General features: G+C 42.9%; 1 protein-coding gene across 1 annotated transcript in view; it reads left to right on the plus strand.

Annotated features, from left to right (window-relative positions):
- inpp4b (inositol polyphosphate-4-phosphatase type II B) overlaps nt 1-26,630 on the plus strand; it is a 71,857-nt gene extending 45,227 nt beyond the window's left edge. Inside the window, exons 8-18 of the mRNA XM_061089201.1 lie at nt 7,322-7,505; nt 12,887-13,216; nt 13,969-14,107; nt 16,675-16,847; nt 17,688-17,811; nt 18,393-18,519; nt 20,095-20,235; nt 20,794-20,891; nt 21,015-21,127; nt 21,862-22,016; nt 25,604-26,630. Coding sequence (XP_060945184.1) covers nt 7,322-7,505; nt 12,887-13,216; nt 13,969-14,107; nt 16,675-16,847; nt 17,688-17,811; nt 18,393-18,519; nt 20,095-20,235; nt 20,794-20,891; nt 21,015-21,127; nt 21,862-22,016; nt 25,604-25,736 — 1,717 coding nt within the window. The 3' untranslated portion in view covers nt 25,737-26,630. The remainder of the gene's footprint in view (nt 1-7,321; nt 7,506-12,886; nt 13,217-13,968; nt 14,108-16,674; nt 16,848-17,687; nt 17,812-18,392; nt 18,520-20,094; nt 20,236-20,793; nt 20,892-21,014; nt 21,128-21,861; nt 22,017-25,603) is intronic.
- Nucleotides 26,631-27,293: the final 663 nt, after the last annotated feature.

The following is a 27,293-nucleotide window of genomic DNA, read 5'->3' on the forward strand; positions in this document are numbered from 1 at the left end:
TAACTTATTGAGGCCAGACAGGCAACACTGTTTGTCTTTTAAATCTCTAATTGCAGCATTTTTAATTACCAAGCTTGGAAGAATGTTTGATGCAGATGTTAGATCATGTACTGATTATCTTTCTCTTGTTTTAACTACTAAAAGAAAAGTAAATCAATTAGCCCACTGGTCTACGAGGCTTCCTCCCTAGATTCCAAAAGTTTGGTTAATTGGATATTGACCTTAGGTGATAAATGTGAGTGTCTATGTGTTGGCACTGGGAAACAGTTCACCGGTGGCCTGTCCAGGATGCACCCCCGACTCTCGCCCTGTATCAACAATGACCCCTCTGTATCCCTCAAAGGATAAGCAGTATAGATGAATGAATTGGCATCATTATTTTAGCTTTTTTAAATTATATAATATTATTATTTACAAATGTTTAAAAAAGGAGTCATTAACCTAAAGAAATTAAAAATTCACACAGAACTAATATTGGGTAATATAAGTCTTAGCCCTGCTCAGTCCAAACTAGTCAGTGTACTCATACACACACACACACACACACACACACGTGCAGTAACACAAAGTGCACAGTGTAGCAGTGCATCCATATAACTTCATCAAACCTGAGATCAACTGTGTCCTCTACATTTTGCTGTCTTTTCAATTTTGGATGCAGGATTGACGTACATGTCGCTGGAGTTCAGTTTGTGGTCACTTGAGTGATGCCAGAAGAAATGAAGGGTGATATTTTTTTTTCCAAAGCTCCCCATAGAGTGCAAAGTCATTACAGACCATGCCAGATCCAATTAGTTACAGAGTTTGCAGCTCAAGAAAGAGGAGAAGATGGAGAGGGGCCGAGGTGTGACTACAAAATGGATAAATTGATGGGAAAATAGTTGGGGGCCTGTGCTGATAGTAAAAACAATGACAGGACTTCTTTACGCTAAAGTGCACAAGTGAATTTGCCGAAGATGGTCAGTTTTATCTGCTAGCGTGAGCTGTGATAAGGTTAGCGTATATTTGGAGAGTCCACTGAAGTGAAATCATTTTCTCTGAATGAAAGATTAGACTTCAGAAAGAATTCACTGGGGAGACAGAGCTTTTTGTTTCATATTTGACTTAGCTAATCACTCACTGTAGCTTAAATTTTCCAATTTTCCGCTTGGCTAACTGACTACTGCCCGCGCTGAGCCTTATCCATGTTTGACCTGGAATGCAGTCGTTTGTCAGTCATAGTCAGAAATAGAAATAAACGGGGGTTTCTCTGTGAATTCAGAGTGGTCATTGTAATAAAGGCGTGTGTTTACTTTCAATTAAGCTCAATGGTTTAATTTGCTTTTTATTACAAATGCACCAAACGTTTGACCAAATATTTAGCCTGGAAGGACCTGATGGGTTTCTTCCTTTTTCGTTATGTGCGAATGTGAAGCTGAAAGTCGCCTAATTGCACTGCAGGTCAGCCTATTTCAGCACGGCAAAGATTCTCCCTCACACACACACATACATACATATGCTCCTACTTCTCCCTGTTTGCCTCCTCGCCTTTCAGACGCAACCTTTTGTAATCACATTTGATTAAAAAGGGAACAATCGGCAAGATGTGAGACTTGGCCATTCAATGCGATATTAATTTTAACGAAGAGAAGATGGGAAAGGTTTGGAAAGGAGAAAAAAATCAAACCTGAGCACGGAGGTGTTACCGGGAGGGCAATAAAAGAGCCATTCGTCTTTGTTCCCTGGACACGAGGAGAGAGGGAGGAGGGTTCTTTCCCGATCCATTAAAAACCTGCATTGGCCAAACTTGGCAATGACCAGAGTATGCAATGTAGTTTGTCTCTCAGGATGGGCCAGGAAAGGGTTTAATCAATAGCTACACTTAGTATTCCTCCAGATACCCTGCACGTGTACACACAGGGCGAGAGCATTTATCTTTCATTAATGCGTACAGTCCCACTTAAATGGCTGTTTTAAAAGTCACTGGATTTTTATCCGTTTTTAATTGAACCCTATAGACATAGCTGTGGATTTGCTGAGGTGGTCTAATCTTTCATTAACAGCCTCTGCTGAATTATTTAGTTAATCTGCAGAACGATGCAACACACTTTTCGGAGGCAGATTTTATGGAACTTCAACGTCGTCCTTTTTTTCAAACTTTAATTGAGGCTGTGTGCTTGTCTATGAAAAGAAGATATAGCATGTTTTGGACTAGTGTCGAGTTTTCTAGCACAATGTTGCACAGCTTTATGGGCGAGCTGTGTTTAGATGGTGAAGAAGCTGTGCAGCAGAGCTGCTCTCTGCATGTGTCTCTGAGTTCTGCATAGAGAGGAAGGACTCACTGTCATCTGGCCAGGCCTCCTGGTCAAGCTGGACCGCCGGATGACACATTTCTGGGACACAGAGTGGTTTAAACTACATCCCACACATTTAATAGAGTCTCTTGGGGCCGATGTTCAGATGTAATGTAACTCGCAGCGTGTTGTCCAACAGAATAACTTTCTCCCAGTTCTACTGTGTGTGTTTTAGGGGCGAAACATTGGCACTAGCTGGGACTCTATGCTAATGGAAACAGCTTGTTAGTAGTTTGTGCCTTCTCTGGAATCAGCCTGCTTCAGGATCTGTGGATGATGAAGAGAAATGCTGGCAGCAGCCTTGAGGCTTATCTGGTCTCAGATCAGGGTTTTCAGCCTGTGTCTGAGTCACTGAGGAAAGCATTGGCTGTTTTACTGAGAGTTGACGTGAGACTAGTTGACGAATCAACAAAAAGATGGGGATTGCCATTTAACAAAAATCTGTTTTAAGATCAGATCCAACAGCATGGTTCTATGTATAAACTGTATATTTCTGCTGTGTCTGTGTGGCAGTGACCTGGTGTGAAAACTATGATTAGAGTGTGCTGTCGAAATGAAGAAGGAGGCTTTGGCAGTCACCTGCAGTGCTGCAGGGCTCTCTGCTGACGTAGCTGCATTTTACTCCTGCTGGCTGTCAGCGGCAGGCCACAAGCTCTTCATTAATTTCTTCTCCACTATTAATTAGCCGTGCGCTGGAGATGTCGGCTTAATTAGGCCGCTGGGCCCAGTAATTTTCTAACTGTCATTACTGTTACAACCAATTTCTATTGATCATTTAGGAAAAGCTAGGACAAAGTTCAGCCTGGACTACTTTCACTGGAGTCTCCTCCTAGACTTACCTGATTAAACTGTGCACATGGATGGATCCTTTTTCTGGGGCATCCATTGTGTGAAATGGGAATTATAATAAGATGACGAGTGATAATGGCGTGAATCAACGTCCAGACGCAAGGTGCAGTCGGGTGCATCTTGTGTAGAGGCAGCGGCGGTGCACCTCCTTTGTTTTTATGACCAGAGGCACACGATGCACTCGGGGCACAAACAGAAAGGAGGTGGGATTAAGAAGAATCCATTATCATACATTATCAGCGAGTGTGTTGGAGTCTGGCAGCAGTTCTTCCTAAAAGCATTTCTCTCCCAACAATGATGTACTGGCCCCATGTAATGGAGTCCCGAGGAGCTTCACCTAAAAGGAAAGTAATACTCTCTCACAAGAGTTGCAACTGAAAATCCAGTGTCATCCAAAAAAATGACTCTAAGGTCAGACAAATTGAAATATTGCTTCTGATCATGAAAATCCAGTGGCCTCCATTGTTTCTGTCAGCGGCTGCATTCAATTAGCTCACATGCAGCCGAAATGTCACCGCTGCCAAGGCCCTCACACGTCTGTGCAAACTGGAAATTACTGTAATGAAACTGGACGTGAGCCACAAATACAGTTAGTGGGGTTTTTGTAAGAAGTTGATATTTCAATCACACGGCCTAAGTTGAACCAGCACATTTATATGACCGGTCGTGATTCCGCTGCAAAAACAGGCTAGAAAAGCACGAATAGAAAGAGTTTGTGTGTTTTAAAAATGTCATTTAAAGCGCACTAAGCAAGCAGGTGGCGGTGGTTTGATGTTGGTTGCTATTTACAGGGATAATGAGTCCTAATATATAATTTATATATAATGTGTAATGGAGTCTGCACACAAGCCTCTTTCATCAACTGTAGCTCTAACTTGGGAGTGGACCTAAACACGATTGGTGGGCACATTAGAAAGAGCTCGACTCGGGGGGTGTGTTCGTACATGTTCATGTTGGATCGTTGGTCTTTATCCGGTAGTGAAATTGAGCCTGTGCATCACTTGTCGATTGTTAAAACTCTCAGAGGACAAACTAAGCAGTCTGATGTGAGGTTCCTTAGTTTGTCCTTTTAGAAGGAACAACAAAACTGTTGAAATGCTCTTCTACTCCATTGTATGGAAATGTAAACTCTGAGTCTCTTAGGGCTGTAGACACACACAGTGCATAAATATTCACAAACAACACGCAGACGTAAAATTGCCTCAAATTCATATTATGAATATCAGTAAACATTCATATACTGTGTACATCAGTTGTGCACAATAAAAACAAAGCATCGCCTCTTGCAAATAGAGAGAATTCCCAATGCCACTACAAGTCCCGTTATTAGGAGCCTCTGCTTCAGCAAACTAGGTATCTGAGTACAAATAGCCATTAAATCCTTTATTTTATTTGAAAATAGTTTCTTTTTCATTTTCTTTGTGATTATTATGGATAATATCGCACTAGAAGGCAAACAAAATCAACACATTACACTCAGAATTCAATGATCGATTGGCAACTGCCTACGAACAAGGTGTGTAAGAGATGTTTCCAGATTGCAACATTGAAAAATGTGTCTGCTTTCAAACTTCAAACAGTAAAGAAGTGAAGAAGTGTCGGAGGGATTTTATGAATTCAGGTGTGATGCGAGTCAGTTCTAGACCTTGACACATTGGGATGACTTTCTACTTGTGTACATATTTATTAATAGATGAAGAAGCAATTTCTGACTTTTCAATCACGTCCTGTCTTTCACATCATCAATAAAACATTAATACTTTAGCTCCAGGTGATGTTTATTCCAGCACTGTTGGTTTTGGTTTTATATTCTGCGTTTTGTCCAGCCCCTTGTTTTATTGGCTTCATGTTTTTAAAAACTTGGCACTGAGCGCTTCTCATTTGCATACGGGATGGGAATGCCAAGGTTGAAATGACAAGCAGATCCTTGGGTGCAACATCAGCTTTTGTTTTTCACACATTTGTGCTGTTTTACCTTTGCATGGTTCGCCGTCTCGGCTGACCCTGTTTCGACTGACAGCATTGCTGATGAGGCAATTAAAGTTCCTCGCCGTAGCCAGCCTTAGCGGGGATCAATTCTGTCCTCTAGCATCAGGTGGCTGGTCCCTGCATTCATTATGGCCTGCATAGTCTCCCTAATGGGATTGGATTTGTACTTATGAATCAACAGGGCTGTTATTGAATCTCAGTTGCCGAAGCAATTCCCCTCTTCCAACAACAACTTCTTCTTCTTCTTTGCCTCGTTTTTCTGGAGTATCTCCATTGTTGCGGCCCTGGAGGACTTTCTTCTTCGTCTTTAGTTCTGCATAATGTAGTAGGACGAATGTAAGCTCACAGGGAATTAAAGACTTCACTTTGCTGCGGTAGATTATTAAATGTTGGACTGCGCTGTGGTTTAGTATTTGAAGGTGTATGGTTATGGAAGGTTTAATAACTGAAGTTTTAAAAGGTAGAATATTGGAGTTCTGTGGCGCGTATCGCGCTGTTTGCCCTGTGTCTCCCTCTCACTTAGTGATTCCTTTCATTCGCTCCGAGCTTGTGGGTGGGCGTCCTCCAGGGGTCTCATTAGCTGTAATGACAAGGCCAAGATTTGTAAGTTATCCAGTCAAAGACATAGTTAGTGTCTTGTTCCGACTTACGCCTAATTTCTAAAGACCTTCAGATTTTCACACTTATTGATACATCAGGTAGAGCTGTTCCCCACCGGACGACTTCTAAAGAAGCTCTTTCTCTCTCTCTCCCTGCAAAGTATTCAGATCACTACAGAGTACTGTATAATGCCAGCCTTTTGTGCGTGCCCCTCCCTCCCTCTGTCTCGCTCTCTCTCAGTGTCTCTCTCTGTCTTATGTCAATTATGCCTCAGGACCTGGCTCTGGGGTCTGGCCTACATAGAGGCTTGTGGAGTTGACTCTAAACTACCTGGGAGGCTTGCAAATGACTGCTTCGCTCCACGCTCCGTCTGCCGGCAGGAAGTCGGAGGAAACTCATTGAAAGTCACTGGAACTTCACCCGAGGAGAAAGTTTGATTGGAGTGATTCGCCCACGGATTCTAGAAAGTGACAAAAGGTGTTTTTGTCGGGGATTAAATTGCCCCCTCCCAACGAAGAAGAGATTAAAAATTCATAAGGGGGAAAATAATGGATTGGCGTTTGGACTGCAGGACCAATTTAAAGGTTCACACAGAGCAACTGGAAAGCGCTGCTGCTGGACCTTTTCAAAGCAGCATAATGTAATGTTTATAGTCAGGAAAGGTCCATTATTCACCTGTACGTCAATTGAGTTCCCTTTGAATACAGCTTTAGAAAATCTTTTTGATTTGAAAAGACTTGATGTAAAGCTTTTCTTCTTCTGTTATTAACTTGTTTTTCTATAGGTTCCTCTCTTCAAGACCCAGGGCCACAGTTTTCTTTCTATGTATTCAGGTTCTGAGTCTTATTTATACCTATGATGCCACTTTAGAGAGCTGTCCAACTGTTCAAAGTTAGGTGAAGCTCGACTTGAGAACTGGAGAATCTGTTGTCATTGCTTTTGTTGTGATCGACAACGTCATTTAAGTTGAGGAGTCCCAGCCGCAGCTACTGCAGAGCACTGGTTGACTGTTTGTTTTAAATTAGTCAATATTTAACCTATAGAGTGTCAAAATGGCACCCATCTCAACACTGCACGCCCTTGAGCCCTTAACAATACACAGGCCAAGAGTGAAGCCCATTCGGATTAACAGTTAACACAAGATATGTGAGTCACGGACAGACAGAGATTTCTGGAATTATTTAATAGATTAGATTCATATATAGATTACACCTCGAAGGAAAAACCATTTGGGATTCCTTTGTTTCTCGGGCTCCAGATGCTGCAGTGTTGCTTGTAGCTTGTCTGACACCAAATAAATATCTTCCTGCTTTCCTAGTTTTGGCACGTGCCTGAAGAAAGTGGACACTGAGCAAAAACAAAACGAATGGGGAGAGTTTCTATCCATGCAGCTACAATTCCATTACAAACAACTGTGTACCAGTCGGGCCACTTTCATTTCTACTCTTAAAAGTGATCCACAGCCCCTGCATCCAGCCCATGAGCGTGCAGCAGTGGCCAAATCTGTCAAATCTGAATCGATGTTTTCTTTTCTGTTTCCCACCTCACAGCTTCAGCACTGCCTACCAGTGTATCTACTACTCACCAGAGCACACAGCCAAAGCTCAGGAGGTACTCAGCACGGTGAGCCTCCTCCAGCCCCTCATCACGAGCTCAGCGGACCAGCTCCTCCAGGCGGCCCAGGAGCGCTCTTCAACTGGACTAAAGGATGTGCTCAAGAAGCTTTCTGACAAGGTGAGGCAAACCCAGCCCTGCTCCCTTCCATTGGAACTGTCCATTTGTTCCTACTTTGTTGAAACACACCACTTTTATTCCTGGACACAAAACCAAACACTGAAAGGTTATACCTCAGCCTGAAAATCCTTTTAGCCCAAGTTTAATTAAACTTATATTCATCCAAATACAACTTAATTATTTGCGTAGGTGTTCTGCATTACTGAGGAGGTGGATGTACTGTTTTAGATTTCAGACTAAAGGTTCACTCTCCCGAAGGAGCTACCGTGTGAGAGTGATTTGGTACCAGCTCTGGCAAAATTAATAAACTTTAAATAACTTAACAACCTTTAAACAAAGCAGTTGTTTTGATACAGTTGCACACACACGCTGAACAGACAACGCAAGGAAAAAACCCGTAACTCATCATAAAAACACCAAACTAACAAAAGTGAATAGCAGCATGGACGTTTACGGCGTCGAGGCGTGTTTATCAGTATAATTAACGAATTACATCTGGTGCTGTCAGATTGCAATCTGCTGTGGGAGAGATTGTTTTTTTTTGCCACAGTGGAATTTAGCCCAATCAGTCCGCTTAATTGGTACATCCACTCTGTCACCGCTTTCTCTCATCGTTGATTAGACACACGCACGTCGGCCAAGTCAACCCCCGGCCTGGTCAGCACGAGCAGCGCTGCTCTCTGATTAAAATCTGCTGTTCTGATGTGTGTAGGTGAGCTGATGTTCAATGTCATCACTCCTTCAAACTCCGAAGCCTCCAAATCATCAACAGCTTCTCATGACTCATGTCAGTATTTCCTCCTGCACATCTGCTCGTCTGTCATACAAATCATCTTTTTTTTTTATAGACACACAAAAATTACCTGTCTGCACACACACACACACACAGACTCACTTATAGCTTGTTCGCACATGTGCACACCTGTTTACATACATTGTGTAACTGCATGATCGAATAGACTGACTTCATCAATAGTTTCACCACATTGCTAGTGTTACGCTGCAGTCAAACAAACATGTCGCTAAGAAAAGTATTAGAGAAGCACACAAATCAAAACAGGACAAAAACCAGAAGACAATAAATGTTGATCCTCCTGCAACCAAACTTCATCAGACATCTGAAGAAGGGTCTTTGCCTCAACTGGTGTGAGGACCGTTCTGCTCCTCTGGCTTCGTAGAATTACGCCCTGTGTGTAATTCGAAAATATATGAACGAACACAAGTAGTTAAAAGATGATCCATCTTCATGTTTATAATGAGTCACATCAGTCCTTTAAGCTTCTCTGAGCTTTTCCTTTAACCATCTGCACAGCATACACCACCTTCTGACTTTATACCCACTAAAAAAAACTCCAAGAACTCCACACTCACTCCCATGTTTTTTAATCCATCTTACAGACGTGTAAGTAAAGGTGGATGCATTTGTGAGTGGGTCTCTGCTGTGTGAAGTTTCTTCAATAGAGACAGTGAGTCACACCTTCAGAGAATATTAGGTGGATTTAAGAACCTACTTTTTTCTTTTATCAAGTACTCGCTGCCTCTGCTCACGCCACCTTTCTCCAGACCAATCAATATTTCACTCCAGAACACTCTCAATGGCTTCATTCTGACGGCAGATGTGCTGTAGCTTCTCTCGATATATTATGATGATGATTCTGTTGATGATAACAATAATATCTCTACTGATGATAATCACAGGATCAGTGGGATTTGTACACAACTCCCTTCCCTCCAGCTGCATTGTACCACAAGTTATATGTCTCTCACATATTGGTTACCTGCAAAGAGCTGCGGGCTTGATCGTCTGTGCACGATCATGCTGAATGATGTGTTGCACAGAGCGGTCACACCCACAAGTGAGTGAGTGTCGTCACGGCCAAGTGATGTTCTGATGTGCTCTCTCCATTCAGCCTCCATTCACCTCTTCTGTGAAGTTACAGAGTGGTTTTTTTCTCCGCCGACATTTGTTCTTCCCTCAGGACAAAACCATTCAAAAACATTCGGGGTGAATAAATTCTTATTGTTTTCCTCGTTTTTTAAGATGAAACGAAACGTGTGTTTTTTCGCAGTCAGAGGCGTTCTCTGGCTTGCACTTGTGCTCAGTCAGGATCACATCGGCAGACGTGCTGAAGAAAGACGAGCAACGGAATCTCTCCCAAGAGATTTCACAGATCATGTCAGATCTCTCAAACAGGAAGGTGTGGAGGAGCTGCACCGAGGAGTCGTTTTTTTGCAGGTTGCTTTGGTTTAGCCTTGATAAGAAAATGAAGCTGCGATGCTTTTCTCTTTTGCCCAAAGGAGAGCACCACTGATACTTCACTTTAAACACACTATCTATTTGGATCCTGCAACAGAGGATATCATGCACCTTCCCTCTAGATCCCTCTGACTGAATATTTAGAAATATAACAGAGGCAAGAAACTTAATTCATATACACCTGATTTCTAATGTAATCGAGTTCACTTCTATCCTCAACAAAAAATGCATGAATATCCTTTTGGCTGGGAATAAGCTCACCAGTATAAAAAGTTATCGTATGAGCACAGGCGGTGTCAGATATGACCCTGTGGTTAAGAAGTGCAAATACGACCCAGATTGTTTTAAATACATTGTGTGTCTTTTTTCACTCATCTCAGGAAAAGATAATGAATAATACATGTTCTCATAGATTGCAAATTAACATTGAGGTCAGATAAGCAGAGTTCAATTTGAATATGAAGTGTTTTGGTTGCTCAACCAAGCGTGGCTCTTTTTTTAATACTCATATAGACTCTTTTTTTTTTTTTCATCTTTAAAATATATCAAAAATCGCTCTATACATATGTTTGAATGACCGAACATTGTCCCGGCAGGAAATTCCTTTTCTCATGTAATTTCACATTTCCTCTTATCCCCAGATTTGAGCTCTCACATCATTGACTTACAGTAGTGGAACTCATTTGTACAATGCAATGCAATTAAAATGGATATGAATGAGCTACAATGGTGTTTTAAGTGTAGCCGTCGTCTGCTTTCTCTGTTTAAATATTCTTCAAATGACTCGTTCAGTTGGTAACAGTCCCGTCAGGAGAAGAGGATTTTGACTAGTGACTGTGTTAGGTTTTTTTTAAATGAAAAGTGGTCAAGGTAGCAGAAGTACAGAACATTCATAAAGTGAATAACCATGGAACTCATTGATGTGAAGGGTCTTTGAACACAAGCACATGGTGACTCAGAGTGTGGACGTAGAGTTGATCTGAACGGTTGTGGAGGTTTTCAGTCCCATTCAGGGGATTCTGTGACGCTGGGTGTTCAAAGTGAAGAGGCTACGCTGAGTCATCATCTTAACTGTCTTACATCAGGGGCTGTTATCACATGATCTGCCCTCGGTGCTGAGGAAACGAGTGATTACTTCCAGTGAGTGGAAACTTCTATTGGAAGCATGTGAAAGAAATGATCATGATGTAATAATTCTGTTGTTTAATGTTCAACCATGAGAACTGAGGATGTTTGTACCAAGTTGTGTGAGTGTAACAGTTTCAACTAGAGTGTCACTCTACAGCACAAACCTCCACCAGGGCCCAACAGCCTCAGTAAATTCAATCAAGCTGCAATGAAGTTTCACACACTCATAGATATCAGGTCCCTTGTTTTGTTTTTTTTATCAAGATCCGTGAATTATTCTCTGGGGAAACTGCGGAAATGTTGAAGAACTCCCTGTCTCCTTCCACCAGGTTGTCTTTGTGATATCTTGCTTGCCATCAAACATTCAAACCAACAGACAAACAGGTGGAAACAGAACCTAAACAGCAACACCAGCATTATGAATGATGCAAAAAAAACCAAGGCTTATAGATTTGACTTACAGCTGAGCTGTGTGTGGTGAATGTGCTGCGTTTAAAACATCATATTCATGATGAAATCACGTTGTATTTTCATTCTGCCTCGTGTGCGCTGTCCCAGCCCTTTATCTGTTTGTGCATCGGCTCAAGGACGCTACATGGACTTTGAACCCGGGGAGCTTGCAGAGAGAAAGTCAATTACAGTCCGATTCGTCTGATTCGGACATTTGCATTCACGCATGCAGCTCCTCCAGCTCTGCCCCCCCGCCACGCACCTCCTCTCACTGACGCCTCTCCTCCAGGGACACTCACTGACGCTTGTCCCAGAAGTCGTGAGATTTGTCGCTAAAGGGCTCAGAAAAGTCTTTAACGACCCCGATGATGCAATGGAAACTTTTCACAGCGATTAATTTTTAATGGACAATTTTATCCCCATTATGCAGCTCAACAGCTACGACTTAAGGAATCTTTGAGCTGAGCAGGCACACAGAACTTTATACTCAGTATTCAATATTTAGTTTTTAAATCACCACAGATCACCTTTTACTTAATTATAATTTATTATCCTTTTACTTTACAGTATTTTATATATTTCTGAAAGTTTGATTTTGAGTAATGTATTGTGTATACTTCTTTATAAGAAAAAAATATTTCTGCTGCACAAAATTGTTTTTCTTTTAAAGACGTTCTTTTATTCAGATTCAATTCAAGATGAGTGCACAGATAATTCATCTACACACAAGAAAAGACTAATCTAACAAATACAAGCAAATTACAAATGTGTCACATGTAAATGCGACTTTCTGGTATCACGCTACACTGGGTAGTTGTGTAACTGATGAATATAGTGTCTGTTCTACCAGGACTGGCCTGGGCTTCTCTTCCACACGTTTCTAATTTGCTGACTTTGCCGCCTCCACCACTTCTCACCGTATCAACCTCCTCATCCATTATTCTGTCCACAGCGGGGGGACAGGCGTTTGTGTGACAAATATAGGTTTTGTTTTAATGGAGGCTTGGCTCACGCGTTCTGTTAGATGGCATTTTGCTGTGGTAATAGAATTGCTTATTGCAGTGCTAACTCAATTACTCTTGAGGGCCCTTATCATTTTGTTTTACGCAGTGGCAGCGGCAGCGGCAGCAGTGAGCGCGGCAGCTCCTTGGTGCCGGGATCATCATCAGCATACAGTCGCTGGTGAATTAGTGATCAGAAGAAGTGTGCTGGCGTAGAAGCCGGCGGGAGGAGGAGGAGTAATTGAATTGTTTGTTGTTTGTTGCTGTTGTGGTTTCTCGCTGTCTGTGCTGCCGTAATGGAGAGCAGCTTCTTAATGGTGAGGGAGGGTGTTCATTTTCCTTGTTTCTGTTACTCGCCGGTGTTTTCTTCCCCCCACTCTCCTCGCCCGGTGTGACCGTCTCTTTCTGTCTCACTCTCACCGTGTCTGTTTTGCTTTTTCACAGCTTAAATTTTCATTTGGTGTACTATCCCACAATAACTTTCAGGATCTGTCTCCCATTTATCTTTTCTTTTTTCTCTCTCTCTCTCTCTCTCTCTGCTACAGACAGAGCAATTTGTTCACACACTTAAGGATGAATTGGTCAAGAGTGCACTGCTCGCGCTGCATGCAGCACAGCCCGGGTACGTTTCCAAGAACCAGAAGCCCAGCCCAGCGCAGGCCGGCCAGCATCAAGGTCACGTCCACCAGTGCGGCGAGCAGAATCCCAGCCCGGTGCAGGGACTCCCGGGCCACAGTCCAGCCACGTCCGTCCCTGAGAGCACGGCGATGTGTAACAATGTGGACGGATCACAAACCACGACAAAAGGAGAAGGTGGAACTCTGAAGCACCAGGACTCCATCCCGCACCACAAAGAGTACGACGAGGAGGAATGGGTGAGGCGGCCTCATTAAGAAGTCTTTTCTAAGCTGCAGCTATTTATGGTTTGAGTTCATTTAAGTGCAGGATGACAAACTGTTATTTTTACTGCTGGTCCCGGCTGCAGAGTACACACAGGGAAATCAGCTGTATCACAGATAAACCATTTTTATGGCAAATAATCTCAAATTACTTTCCAAATTATATTGCATGCCAAAAACATAACTTTTTCATTTTAATGAGAGCTTTTTCTCCAAGGAGTTCAAACATTTCATCCTTAAAAAACTGACTGCATGCTGGTGTGGTCTGTGGAGGACTGGTTTGTCTGCCACACCGACAGCAGCAGCCGATCATGACTCGTGCACGCCGCTGCTTCATTTTCTCTCAAAATATTACTCACCGTTTAACCTTGTTCAAATCAGACTGAGGCAACAAAGACCAAAATGCACACCATCAGTTAGGATTGTCGTATTTGTACACACACACACAGAAGAGAAAAGCATCTATTTGTCAGTGAACAGAAGGAGCTCAGGAAAAGAGATAGAAAGCTGCAAACAATGAAAACACTTTAAGAGTAACCTCCGAATGTTCAGACGGCAATTTCCTTTTGACCTTTTGAAAACAAAGCCGGCTTAGACGACAAAGGGAAACACCTCATTTTTTTTAAACACATACGCAGATACATGTACACGTGTACAGTGTGTGACAGAGTGACCTATCTCCTCAGCGACTGCTGTCTGACTGCTCATTGTGTGCTCGGCTCTTTCAGGACAGGGTGTGGGCCAACGTGGCCAAATGTCTGAACTGTGTCATCGCCATGGTGGATAAACTTCAGGAGGAAGACAACAACAGACAGGAGCCGGTCCCTGAGCAGCAGCTGGCTGATGTCATCACCTCACACAACCCTGGTAAATAAGTGCTGTGATGATTGTGTCCATGTGACGCACACACTACTGCAGGATTAGATGTGTTTGTGTGTCCGCCATTAAAAAGTTTACACACTGGCATGTGAATGACCATCAATAGAATACCTGTTCTATATTATTAAAGTTTACTGATGTTTTCTGTACAGCGTTGAAATGAGAAAGCAGCAACTGGACAAAAGCATCAGAGAGAAACGAGTCTTGATTGTGACTCAACAGCTTTAAAGGTTTAATTTAGCTGAAGTCACAATACAGCAGATCATTTCTTCTCAAGTTTGATTTGCTTTAATAGAATATGCTTTTCTCATTGTGAGAGAAACAACCCTGAACAGTTAATGCTCTCCAGCCTCGGTTGAAGGGAGTGACACAAGACCCTGGTCCCGGTTGTTTTAAGCATTAGCAGAGGAGAACCTTAAATTGTTGCCAGAGAAGTGGATGAAAGCAATATTTGATATGCAGAGCCATCCACTGTTGACTGCAAGCTGCCCAGTCGTCCCTTACATCCAATGAAATCCTGCCTCCAGCCTGTGTCCAGACAAGTGCCCAGTCTGTCCCGGCTGCCAACTGGCACCCACAGCAGCGGCATTAGTCTGACCAGGCGACAAGGAGGAGTGTGTGTGTCAGATGCAAAATCCCTTTTTCGCAAGGGTTGGTCCGTTCATATCAGCTTGTGCCTGTGTGTGCATGTGTATCCGCGTGCGTCTGTCTGTCCCAGTTAGCTGGCAGGTGAGGACGAGGCCGCCCGCCTGCTGCTCCGTCTAAAAGATAAGCTCAACTCCCCGAGCACCTTTATTAAGACGCTGAACAGCCTCCGAGCAAGTGGTCATCTGCCTGTCTAAATACAAACATGGACGGGAATAATGAGACAGGCTTTATCTGGTGGCGGAGAACAGTGGAGCTCAGGCTTTTATGACAAGTCGTTGTGGGGGTTTAGATGTTTGGACAGGTGGGCTGCTGAAGAGATGACAGCCGGAGTTCTGTTTCCTTCTCCTCTGTGCAGAGGCGGTATTTGCTAAATGAGATAAGACATGGTTTATCTGACAGACAAGGGCAAACTTGATGTGCTATACATTCTCCCTCAAATCCGTGTCTGTCTGTCTGTCTGTGTGCGCGTCGATACTGACCCCCACCTCCCCTTTAAAAACTCCTCACTATGTGGGTGCAGAAGGGAAAAAGCCTGGTGGCGAGACTCGACAACTTAAAATGGCTTATCCAACACTGCCCCCTGTGAGCTACTGGGGCGATTGCAAGAAACCCACTAACTGGAGGAAATAGAACTGAGACACTGTGAGGGCAAAGTAAAGCTGTGTCCGGATTCCTGTATGTTATTTCTACGCAGGTGTTGAGTATGTTGTGTGATATAAGACATTGCAAAGAGAACATGTTAAGTATTTCTTTCTCTTACGATGGAAAACTAGATGAAACAGAGGAGCTGAACTCAGCTGTGAACGTTCATAAATATTAAATCCATATAAAATCCATATTTTTGGGACTGAAATCAAATAGTAAGCAGTACCACTGATTCCCAACCAGGGGCTTGGCTGTTTCTGAGCGACGCCACCAGGGATGTGACTGATTGACTATATTTATTCTCATTATTTATAATGGCCACACCCTCCCAACCATATCTCGGAGAGGCGGTGGACTAGTGGCAGAAACTTGGACTATGGGCAGAAAAGGTCTCTGGTTCATCTCTGATTCGACTCCACGGAGAAACAACAAAAAGACGAATCTGGATTGATCTGTCCAAAAATCCAAGAGGATTCTCCCTACCCTGTCTAGTGCCCCTGAGCAAGGCACCTTACTCCCCCAACATCTGCTCCCCGGGCGCCGTACATGGCTGCCCACTGCTCTGTGTGTCCTGCACCAGATGGGTTAAAAGCAGAGGTTAAATTTCCCTCCTTGAGTGTGCTTGTGCATGTCTGTGCATGTGTTTGGGACAAATAAATGTATCTTAATCTATCTTAATGTATCTTAATCGTATCTTAATCTTCTCCACCCAGTCCATTGTATTTTTCAATGTTTTGTTAACATGAAGCAAAACAGCAGGTTTGATTGATGATTTGCTCGATATCCTCCAGTTAACAACACTACTCTACTCATAAGAAATACATTTACTGGATTAAAGATACAGAAGTGGTGCATTCAACTATGTGAGCCATTATCGGCTGTGCTTAACAATAAAATAAAAACTGATATTTATGACCCAATATCATTTTTATTACATGTTTCCAAAAGTTTGTTTAGTGTGTGTGTGTGTGTGTGTGTGTGTGTGTGTGTGTGTGTGTGTGTGTGTGTGTGTGTGTGTGTGTGTGTGTGTGTGTTTCCTTCTTGTAAGTACTTCTTGTAAGGAGGCATGAATGGCTAAACTGGTTTCAGCTTGAGATAAAGTACTTGTTGTTTCTGGCTGAGAAGAACACACACACACACAAACTCACGTGATCTTACAAACCCAGCGTCACAGTCATTCCAGATCTGCCCGCACCTCCGCACCTGTGCCCATCCCATAAATGTCCTCCTCTGTTCTTTCTCCATCCCACCCTCCGCCGCAGGTGACTGGAAGGAGCAGCTGTGTCCTCTGGTGACCAGGTTAAAGGACTGTGTGATGGAGGTGGTGGAGAAGGCCAAGAGAGCCATGACCTTCGTGCTCCTGCAGGAGGCGGCCTGCAGCATTCCACAGGGCTTCCTCCTCCAGCAGAGGCGGGACGTGGTCTTCAGTCAGGCAGTAGGTGACAACGCTGACAACAGAGCAGCCCTTTAGAAGTCGCCAAGAGGATGTCAGGGTGTCTATTGGAATGTGTGATAGTCATAAGTAGAAGTGTGATGTTAATCAGTGAGTCACCAGGTAGATGAGTAACTAAGGCAAACTAAATACACAAACACAATGCTGGCAGAACAGAGAGAGACAGATCCAAACAGACACAGCCAGGAGTCCTCTGTTCACCTGGGAGACCGGCCAGGTTATGGTAGTCGCTCCGAGGAGCTCCGCCCAGCAGCCGCCCAAGAGGCAGCACAGAAACATACACACAGCAGGAGCCACTGAAGCAACAGGGCTGTCATACGTCTTCAAGGTTTACATTTTAGCCAGATGAGTTGTTTATTATCCAAATCACCTTTTTTTTCGGGCTAAAATCCAGTCAATGCTTTATGCTCTGCAAGTCCGAACCCGTGCATCACCTTTTATGAAGATGGTTCTCTGTGCATTATTACAATTTCATAAAATATTAAAGCTGTCAATTCAAAATGCAATAATTCATTATTTAAGGATATAAATACATGTATATAGACATATTATATAATTTACCACAGGCTCCGTTAATTTGACAAACTGAGGTTTGATTTAGCTTTAGTAAATATGGAGACTTTGTACTTCAACAAACCCCCCAAAAACAGATCTCTGTGAAGCTACAACATTTGGCTTTAACATCTAAAAACATGTTTACCCCTGCATACTCATGGCAAAGGTATTTTATCCAAGAACAACTTGAAGGAGATGTGGCTAAGTTGTGTTTGTGTGTGTGTGTGCGTGTGTGTGCGTGCACCTGTGTCTTCTTTTGATTTACAGCTGGCAGCCTTAGCATGTGGTTTCGTCATGAGGCTCTATGCAGGAATGGAGGACAAAGGATTCCTGAGGCAGCTTCACCTGGTCGGCCTCGTGGCTCAGTTTGAGAGTCTGCTCAGCACCTACAGTGAGTAAATGAGTTGTGGTAATAAGGATCGATTGATGAGGCTATAGCTAAACACAACTTGTAGAAAGGTTACATGTCATGACACAGTTACAGTTACTGGCAAATTAACTTTAGTATAAATGTTCCAGGGGAAAGTTAAGCTCAGCATCTTTAGGATGAATATTTATTAGATCAATACAGTAAGAGGTGGTTGAATTAAGTACACTGATTATTTTTATCTGCATCACCACGATCAAAGTTCTCATTCATGCTGCTCTACTAAAACTCATGGTGCAGCCCAGCAAGAAGTTAAATGGATCGGTCAGTGAAATGAGCAGCTGCACACAGAGCGGGGGGACTGGACGTGGCCGCTGGCTCACGACCAGTAAAGAAGTTAATTGGCCGGCCGCTGATCCGACAGTGTTTCTGTCGATCACAGTCCCGAGTCAGCAATTAGGGGCATTGTAAATCTTATTAATTATTCACTTTAATCCTACGAGATTTAAAAATATGAGCTGTATCGTTTTGAGAAGCTAAAAATACAGTGTTGGACAATCAGGAATGAAATCACCACTAATCTTGTTTTGTCGTACTGTGAACAGGTGAAGAGATCGGGATGCTGGAGGACATGGAAGTGGGAATCTCCGACCTGCAAAGAGTTGTGTTCAAGATCACAGAGGCCAAGACAGATGACCTCAGTGACCTCCAGCCTTTAGTGTGTGGCCGCCGGTGAGGCACCATCCCCGTCGCTGTTTGCTTTGAGCTTTAAGGTCTAGAAGGAACTTTGTCAGCGATGTTTTACACATTTTCACTTCATACAACAATCTACTTGACTGTTAAAATACACCTGACATGCCTACTTGACTCAAAATGAGATTTTAGGGATTGAGTCCTGATTTAATGAGATAAGATCTAGAAAAGAATGAACCCGAGTTCTGGGTTAAGGTTAGGGTTCTTGAGAAACTATGAAACCTCTGAATAACATCACACTGTAACCAACGTTGCACAGTTGACAACCAAACACTTCCTCATCGACTATTTTCTCCATTTACTTTCACAATCTTTTCAGTGTCCTGATACTTTTGGCATACTTTCATTATTGCGAAACTTATACTAAAGTTTTTTTCCCTTTTAAATGTTCCTAACACTCCATAGTATGACACACACATAAACTGGCTTCAAGCTTTATAACCATTGGACACTTGAGTGTTTATCACAGTGCGCACCGGTCAAAGTTTAACTATGACGAACTTAAGTTTGGAGAAGTGGTATCAGTTATGACTCCATATTCATGAGGTGGGTCTGTTCTGAAATGTGACTCTGACAGCCTCCTGCCCGATGTCACATTTTTCGGCAGTAATGGCAAAAAACATCTGTTTACACTTGATCTCAATTCCTTCTCCCTCCCTGTGAAGGTTGGTTAAAGCCTCTAAGTGGAGAGGCAGGTTCTCAACTCCTTCTGGCTCTCTGGAATTTCCTGAGAGGCCATCAATTCACCTCCAGCTTCACTATGCACTTGGGTAGTTTAGATGTTTGGTTTAGTAAATAGTCCAAGAGCAGCTAATGCCCAAATTTCTTCTCGGAATATATTGGGCTCATGAAATATGCACGAGGTGCAGAAAGTTCCAAAGTGTTCAGATTTGAGGTCTAAGCCATTATGAGGCTCCATGAAATAAATTAATAGATTTTCCCAGTTTTAATCCTGTGTGTCTGTTCATTTTTATGTTACCGTGACCGAAGGCGTTATGTTTTCACCTCTGTGTGTTTATCGTTTGTTTATTGGGTGGATTGTTTGTTTGTGAGCAAAATTACACAAACTAATTCGACGAATTGTGGCGAAACTGGTCGGAAGGTGTGTTATGGGTCAGGGAAGAACCCAGTAAACTTCGGTACAGATCCAAATAAAAATCTGGATCAGGGATCGGACGTTAAATAATTATTGCCCCAAAGTTATATAATTTCTTTTTGACTCCCTCCCTCCTTGTCAGTTACCGACCGGCACAGAGGGATCATTCATGTCTGTAATAGTTCACTTGAAGGAAATTTACAAGCCTTTGTCTGTGTTCACTATACCAGGGATGATAAATAGACACACTCCTCTTTCCTCACCCCCTTCCATGCCAGTTATTCTCCCACTAATGCTCCCACATCCTCAGCCTCTCTCTTACAGCCTGTTCCGGCCTGTCTTTGGTCTCAAATTGCACAACTTCCAAAAACATATCAGAACCTGCAGCATTTGCAAAGTGTAATGAACCCCTCTCTGTCTTTCTACCTTCTCCTTTTTGTTCCTCCTGTTGCGTTCAGAGACCACTTCACTGTCGAAGTGCCATTACCAAGACTGGTTTTCCAGACGTTGCCAGAGGAGATAAAGGAGGGCAAACCTCTGCACGTGTTCCCGGTGCTGTTTAACGTGGGCATCAACGAACAGCAGACTATAGCCGAGAGGTACTGCAGACACGGAACACATTAACCAAAGCCAGTGTGGAGCTGATCGATATCAGACAAAGACGGGGACATGTGTTCATCTTGTTCTTTATTTGTTACTGTTGGAGAAAATGCTTTTATATCCACAACAGCTTCCTTCTCTGCTGAAGGCTTTCAAACCCTCTAATGACATATTCACATTACCGGAACTGTTACGTTTTAATCTCTATGACTCATGATCACTGTTAATAATGTGGGATTTATCAAATAACAAATAAACCCTACCCAAACATTATACATTTAAATCGTGTTTTCTGTGAATTTGGCTTTTAGTGTTCGGCCACATTGTCGATAGTTATTCCTCGACTTCACTATCACTATTATTATAAGTTGAGGGGGCATATTAAAGGTTTCTTTTTATTTTATTATGAGGATTTTAGCTTTTCAGGATCCACAGCTAAAAGCTTTTCATGCGGTCAATTTTTACGTCTTTGTCAAATATTAATAAGTGAAACATGAAAAAGATATTTGCTGATGGTTGCGAGACCTGAGGTTAACTGCTCTTATTTCTTCTGTCAGGTTTGGAGATATCTCCCTACAAGAGAGAATAAACCAGAAGAACTTTGAGATGTTAGAAGCCTATTACAAATCCTTGAGTGAAAAGGTGCCACTAGAATGTAAGTGCAAGGCTTTAAAATGATCTGGCTGAAAAAGAGTTTGAAATCAGAGCTGCAGCCACTTTCTTCAATTTTGAACCAAATCCAGAAACCCACCCCATGTTTCCTGTTCTCTGTGTACAGGTCTACCATGTTTTCAAACGCAGACCGACGTTAAGGAATTACTTGAAACCCTGGGCCAGAATGTAGTTACAAAGAAGAGGAAGAATGTGGAGATACTATGGATTGCTGGATCGGTGAGCACAGTTTTTTTTTTTGTATATAGTAACTATCTGTTTCTCTTTTCTCTTCTCTGAAATTTAACCAATGACTTGCATAACTCTCTCTCTCTCTCTCTTGCATAAGCAAGGTAACTGTACTCTGTGAACTTAATGGCTTTAAAGGAAGCACTGGTTGAAAAGGAAACTGTCTGAGCGTGATGGATTGACTCCGGTGATGCTGTGTAGATACTGATCTTTTACCTCATATTCTATATCTGGATTTCCTCACAGAGCAGCATCACATTAAGGAGTTAGTCACCAAGCTGCTACAGTCAAAAAGCAACGTGAGGAAACACCATTAGTTTTGTATCTATCCTGCATCGGCCAGTTGCATCACAATCTTACACAATGGGCTCTGAATCACACTCAATGTAATGATTCATCAGTGATGTGTCCTAAACAGCTGAAGGAGCAGAATTTGGATTTCCTCTGGAATTCAAGTTGAAATGTGTGTTGCTTTCCTCAGATGTCTGCTTTCTGTTCTCGATGAGGCTTGAATATAGACTGTGATGCTTTTAGTTTGATGGTCAGATTGAGTCCGTCAGCCATAACACTACCGCTTTATTTTCAGGTTGGATGTTTAAAAATAAAAAAATAAGATGTAAGATCATAGTGAAGTCTACCTACAGTGGGCCGGGGACGACTGCAGGTGTCACTGTTGTCACTGATGGTTCACGTGCACATCACACACATTCTGCTCTTGTCTATAGATCTGCCGAAGGTTAAATGGCATCAGGTTCACCAGCTGTAAAAGTGCCAAAGACCGGACGTCCATGTCTGTCACACTCGAGCAGTGCGCCCTCCTCCGGGATGAGCACCAGCTCAGCAAGGATTGCTTCATCCGGGCTCTGGATTGTATGCGGAGGTGAGCTATAAAGTTTCGTGTCAAACTGTTCAGGGTGCAAGTTATTGTCCCAGACGCTCCCAGCTGTTTGGACTTTAATACGTCAGTTCAGTCAAACTACAGAAAGGCCTATTTTTGGTCTTTGAGCCGGTGGTAAGTGAAAAATCTGTGGTTGAAAGCTCAGGAAAAGTGGAGCTTTAGGAAACTTAATCAAATTACCATTTCAAGAATAAACCTCAATGCTCAGTGCCCCAGTAACTTTGGATATATCCATAAACTATTATGCAAAGAGTCCAACTACTTCCTGCCTCCAAAGAAAACTGATAGACTGGAAACGTCCTGATTCCAGGTGATTATCTGAAAATCTCTGATCAAAGAACGATCTGTGTCCTAAGACGCCCCCAGTGAGAAAATGTGAAAATATCCTGTTTTCTCACATCTGATTCGATTCAATACTTCCAAACATTTAGTAGCAGTTGAGATTTATGAGCCTTGAAAGGAGACGTTACACAGAAAATAACTTGCACCCGTAACGGGAGTCTATCAGCACCCTCCCCCCCCCCCCCCCCCCCCCCCCACATTCAAAGGCAGCTCTGCAGTTGCACCAGTGCTGCCGGAGCACCGCCGCCTTTCAATGTTTGTGTTCACCTGCAGGTCAAACACATGCATCTGTCAAGATCCCATCTGGTCCAAGATAAGAACTTGTTTTTAAGGCTGTTGTTGAAATGCATGTGTGAAAACACCAGTGGTTATAACTTGTACAGGCCGACGTGTTATATGTGAGTACGACAAAGAAATTCCATGACACACAGACACCAATGCAATCTGTTCATTTGCTCGACACTCACTTTATCTGCATGTGGAAAGTCCACTGAGTGCAAGCCCTTTTTATCGAGATGCCCTGATAAGAATATAAATATATATTAGGAACAAATTATGGACCAGCTGATTCATCTCACAGGTTCACAATCTAGTTTGTTAATTAGCCTCTGCAACCGCATAAAGTAACATTCATGTGAATCCTTTCATTGGGTGTGAAATGTGTGAGTCTTTACTGAAGTGTGAGATTTGACTAAGCAGAGAAATCTCCAATAATAATAAAACATCACTGGATCATCAGTTCTCCGATTTGATCTTTTTTGTAGTTGAGCTTTAAAACACACGTCTGTTATAAACAACGTGGGACGGAAGTTGAGACCAAAGAGGAAATCAATACACGAGAAAGTGCATTCCACAAAGACCTGTTCAATCACGACCTGGTCAAATGTGGCTCGTCCATTCAAGACTGAGTGTGTACTAGTAGGATTGTGACAAAACCTTTAACACTCAAACATAATCCAGCTGCATGCCTCCTCTCTCCATCCTCCCCCCGATCATCCTCCTCCGTTTCTCACTCTCCTGCCCCGCTGCCAGCTCATCTGTGAACGTGGCGTCTTGAGGCAAAGTGTGTACTAACGGCTCTGTGTCTGAGTGGGACGCCTGATGGGGCTGATGGTCCCACCTGCACAGCATCACACTAACACCACTGTGCTCTGATCTATCTCTGGTCGCTCTGATTGGCTCTCGATGGGCGCCCCTGCAGTCGGCTGACCCAGGGCGACATCGGGCAGTGGGAAGACCCTGAGGCCGGCGCCGTGACGGACAACAAACCAGCGTCACGGCACTTTTACCCCATTGCCCTGCTGCTCGTTAGCTCCCACCTACTGGTCGTGTGGCTCATTTTAAGTCTTGTTTTTCTGCTTGCAAAATATCAATAAATTGCTGACAATGCCATCTTTACTTACTCCTTCTTTCTGTGTCTGCTGGCTGTTCTTCGGTGAGGCCCGGTGGCTGTGGTCGGGTTATCGATGGGGGGGGGGGGGGCGCGACAGATCCCCGTGCAGCTGCTGAGGATTTAGAGCAAATTGAGTTCGATCAGACGGTATTAAATAACATGACTGGTAATTGGAACGGTTCCTCTTTCTGATTTACTGGGACTCTTTCCGGATAAATGATTTGTTCTTAATGTCTGACTAACACTTAATCTTCACACTAACGGAAAAGTCAATAAAGAATTGCAATAGCGCCGACATATTTACGAAAATGCCCAAACAGTCCCCTTGAAGTAAAGCAAGCCTTGTAGCTTAGGTCACTTTATGTTTCTACACGCAGGTGGAGGTTTCTGGTTTTTAACCCTATTTGTAACTATGGTCTGTTGAAAAAAGCCTTTATGAAACCACATTTCAATCCTCTAGATACAGATTTGCACCAAATCCACACTTATTAATATCCCTCTTCTAAACATGCTGGGTTTTTGTTTTCAAGATCCATTAATTATTCTCTCAGAAGTCATTGAAAATGTGAAAATCCTGGATCTGCCCCCTGATGCAGATGCACAACAAGGTGAATGGGCTTCTTCCTGATTCTTATCGCTTCCTTCCACCAGGTTTCCAGTTATCCAAATTCATGTTTATCCAATCCTTTCTCATATCTACAGTAACTTGAGGAGAGTTCAACGTTACAACATCCACATTCACCAAAGCTATTACGGCCATGGCTGTACATTTCTGCCTTTTATTGTGGACCTTTGCACCATGGTGATTCATTTCACTTCAGCTGATTAAATTTGGATGACCTTACAATAAACTGTGACTGCGTGCACCCGGACGCAGGTCCGCAGGAACAGGCAGGTTCACATCCTTTCCTGAAGGTGCATCAGTTACACCCTCCTCAAGTGGAAATTAAACCCTCCGGCGGTTTTCCCACGCCCTGTTTCAATTTTAAACGTACACGTCATCATTTGATGCGTGATTGAAGCAGACATCAGAAGCGTGAAGCCGCTGGAGCCTGAATAAATAAACCAGGTCTTGGCTGAAAGGTTGTTTTAGGCATTGGCATTCATTGTTGATCGATCTAATTGTTTTTTTCTAGCTACCTCTTCAACTCAAAACAACAGTTTATTTTGGGCGATTAAGGAATCTCACCTGTGTTGAAGGCGTTTCAATAAAGGTACTAACCACATACTGTAAATAAAGATGGATGACATTTCTCCACTTTATCCACAAATTAAGCAAAAGTAACCATCTTATGCTTTTAACGTAATCTGGAGGCTGCACAGCTGTGATCCTGGACTCATGTCTGAGGGGTTTACAAACCGCAGGAGGACACACCCAGACATAAGGATCAGGACTTTCCATTTAGTAGATGTTGTGGTTTCTCCTCGTTTCCAAATGAAACTTTGAGCCACACCGAGCGAGTGCTGCTCGGTAAAGTCCCCGAGTGTTTACAGGAAGTTGTGTCTTCCTGCAGAGATGCGATGACCAGTTTTACACAACACGTTCTCGACACTGGGTGAATTCTGAGAAATGTTCCACATCTGCTCCTCAACAACTCACCGTCATCACTCAAAAATTCTACATTTTAATTCTCATGCGACGACGATGGCCGTTTTGCGATTTGCATTTGTGGGAATCATCTGGTTTACAGAAAAGAATCCATGTTTTGTTTTCTTTTACCTAAAAAGCTTGTGTTGATCATAACAAACATCACTCATGTTCACTTTTTGTTTTCCTTTCTGTCCCCCCCCACCCTCCCTTCACTCCCCCTCACCCTCTTGATTTGGCCGTCAGGGAGGGCTGTCGTATTGAGAACGTTCAAAAGAACATTAAATGCAGGAAATATGCCTTCAACATGTTGCAGCTGATGGCCTTTCCCAAGTGCTACCGACCTCCGGAGGGGACCTACGGCAAAGTGGACTCGTGAGGGGAGCACCTGCTGCGTGACTCCCAATTTTGAAAAATGTATAAATGTTTATTCTTTGTTACCGTGGCAACCTGCTGGGTGTTTTACTTGTTTGGTTTTTGGCTTGCTGTAGCGATTCAGGGTGGATGTATGTGTGTTCAGTCTCAGTACAGTGTGTTACTTGCAGAATTAATGCACTTTGACCTTTTCTTGCCTTTTTTATTCTCCACGGCCTGTGCATCGATAATCAGTAAAAGTGTGTGTGTGTGTGTGTGTTTGTGTTATGAATATTTCACATCAATGTATGCGCATGATTAATTAATTAACTTCCATGACACTTCCAGCCATTTCAGAGGAGTGAACACTTCTCTCCAAAGGGAACTGGAACCTTTTCCCGGCCTCAGACTGAGCAGACGGTGACTTTCTCCTAACAGGAGCAGCGTCCCTTGTCCAAACTTTCCATGTATTGTTGTATTGTTGATCCCGGAGGAATTGAATGAACACTCCATTGTTTCAAAGCAGAAGCTGAATCCCGTGGCCTGTTGATTAGTCACATTCTCTCACTGGTTGCACTTAAAGCTTTTTCCATAATATGTTCGTATCCCGAGGTACAGCTCAGTGAAACCACGCAGAGGACAGGTGGCCGTTAGAATAGGACCAGAGGGTAACGGACCATCAGGTCTTTAAACAAATCCCATTATTTATTTTTGTATTTTAAAAGGATTTTATACTCTTAAGGGTTGATACTTTGGACCTGGACGCATGTTTAAACTGTATTTGTTTTGTTACACGTTCACAAATGTCTATTTATAATGGAAATAAAGAGAATGGTTTGATGTGGACGTTTGTGTATCGATGTCATCTACTCACTGTTGCTAAGTTTCACATTGTGCATTTAATTGAATTAAATGTAATTGAGCCGTAAATGGTCTGTGTTTACTTGTAATTATGGTCTTGATTACCACTCAGAGCTCCTATCATAGTTTGGCCACCCATCCAACCATCATCCACCCATCCTCAAACATCTTACAGCGCATCTATTAGCAGCACTTTCTTTATCACACATCACTTCAGCATCTTGCCCATGGACACTTTGGAACGGGAGAGACTGGGACTGGACCACAGATCCTCTGGTTAGTAAATTACCCAATCTACCCCCTGAACCACAGTCGCCCAGTTGAGTTTACTAGAGAAGATGAAACTTAAATGAATCTAATATATTAATATTCAGTGTTAAAAAACATGGGCATTAAGGTGGTTTTCCTACATTAAATCAAGACTAACATGTTGAATTTTTAAACTACAAACAAACTCAAATGAATCCTCCAAAAATAATCTTGATTCTTAGTATTAACTCCTGATCTTTACTCACTCAGGCGACTGAAGCTTGTAACTTACTACATCCTCTTAGATTCTGTCTCCAGGGAAGCACTGCAGACAGCTCCCACCATGGGTCAGTCATGAAGTATGTGTCTCTGGGCTGGTTGTGTATAAACTAGGAATGTTTGGAGCACAGTAAAAATATTTCGACCTCACAGGAGTGGAACATGCTGAGGGAGCGGTTCGGAGGTTTCCCAG

Source organism: Limanda limanda, chromosome 2 (genome assembly GCF_963576545.1).
Source record: "Limanda limanda chromosome 2, fLimLim1.1, whole genome shotgun sequence".
Lineage (NCBI taxonomy): Eukaryota > Metazoa > Chordata > Actinopteri > Pleuronectiformes > Pleuronectidae > Limanda > Limanda limanda.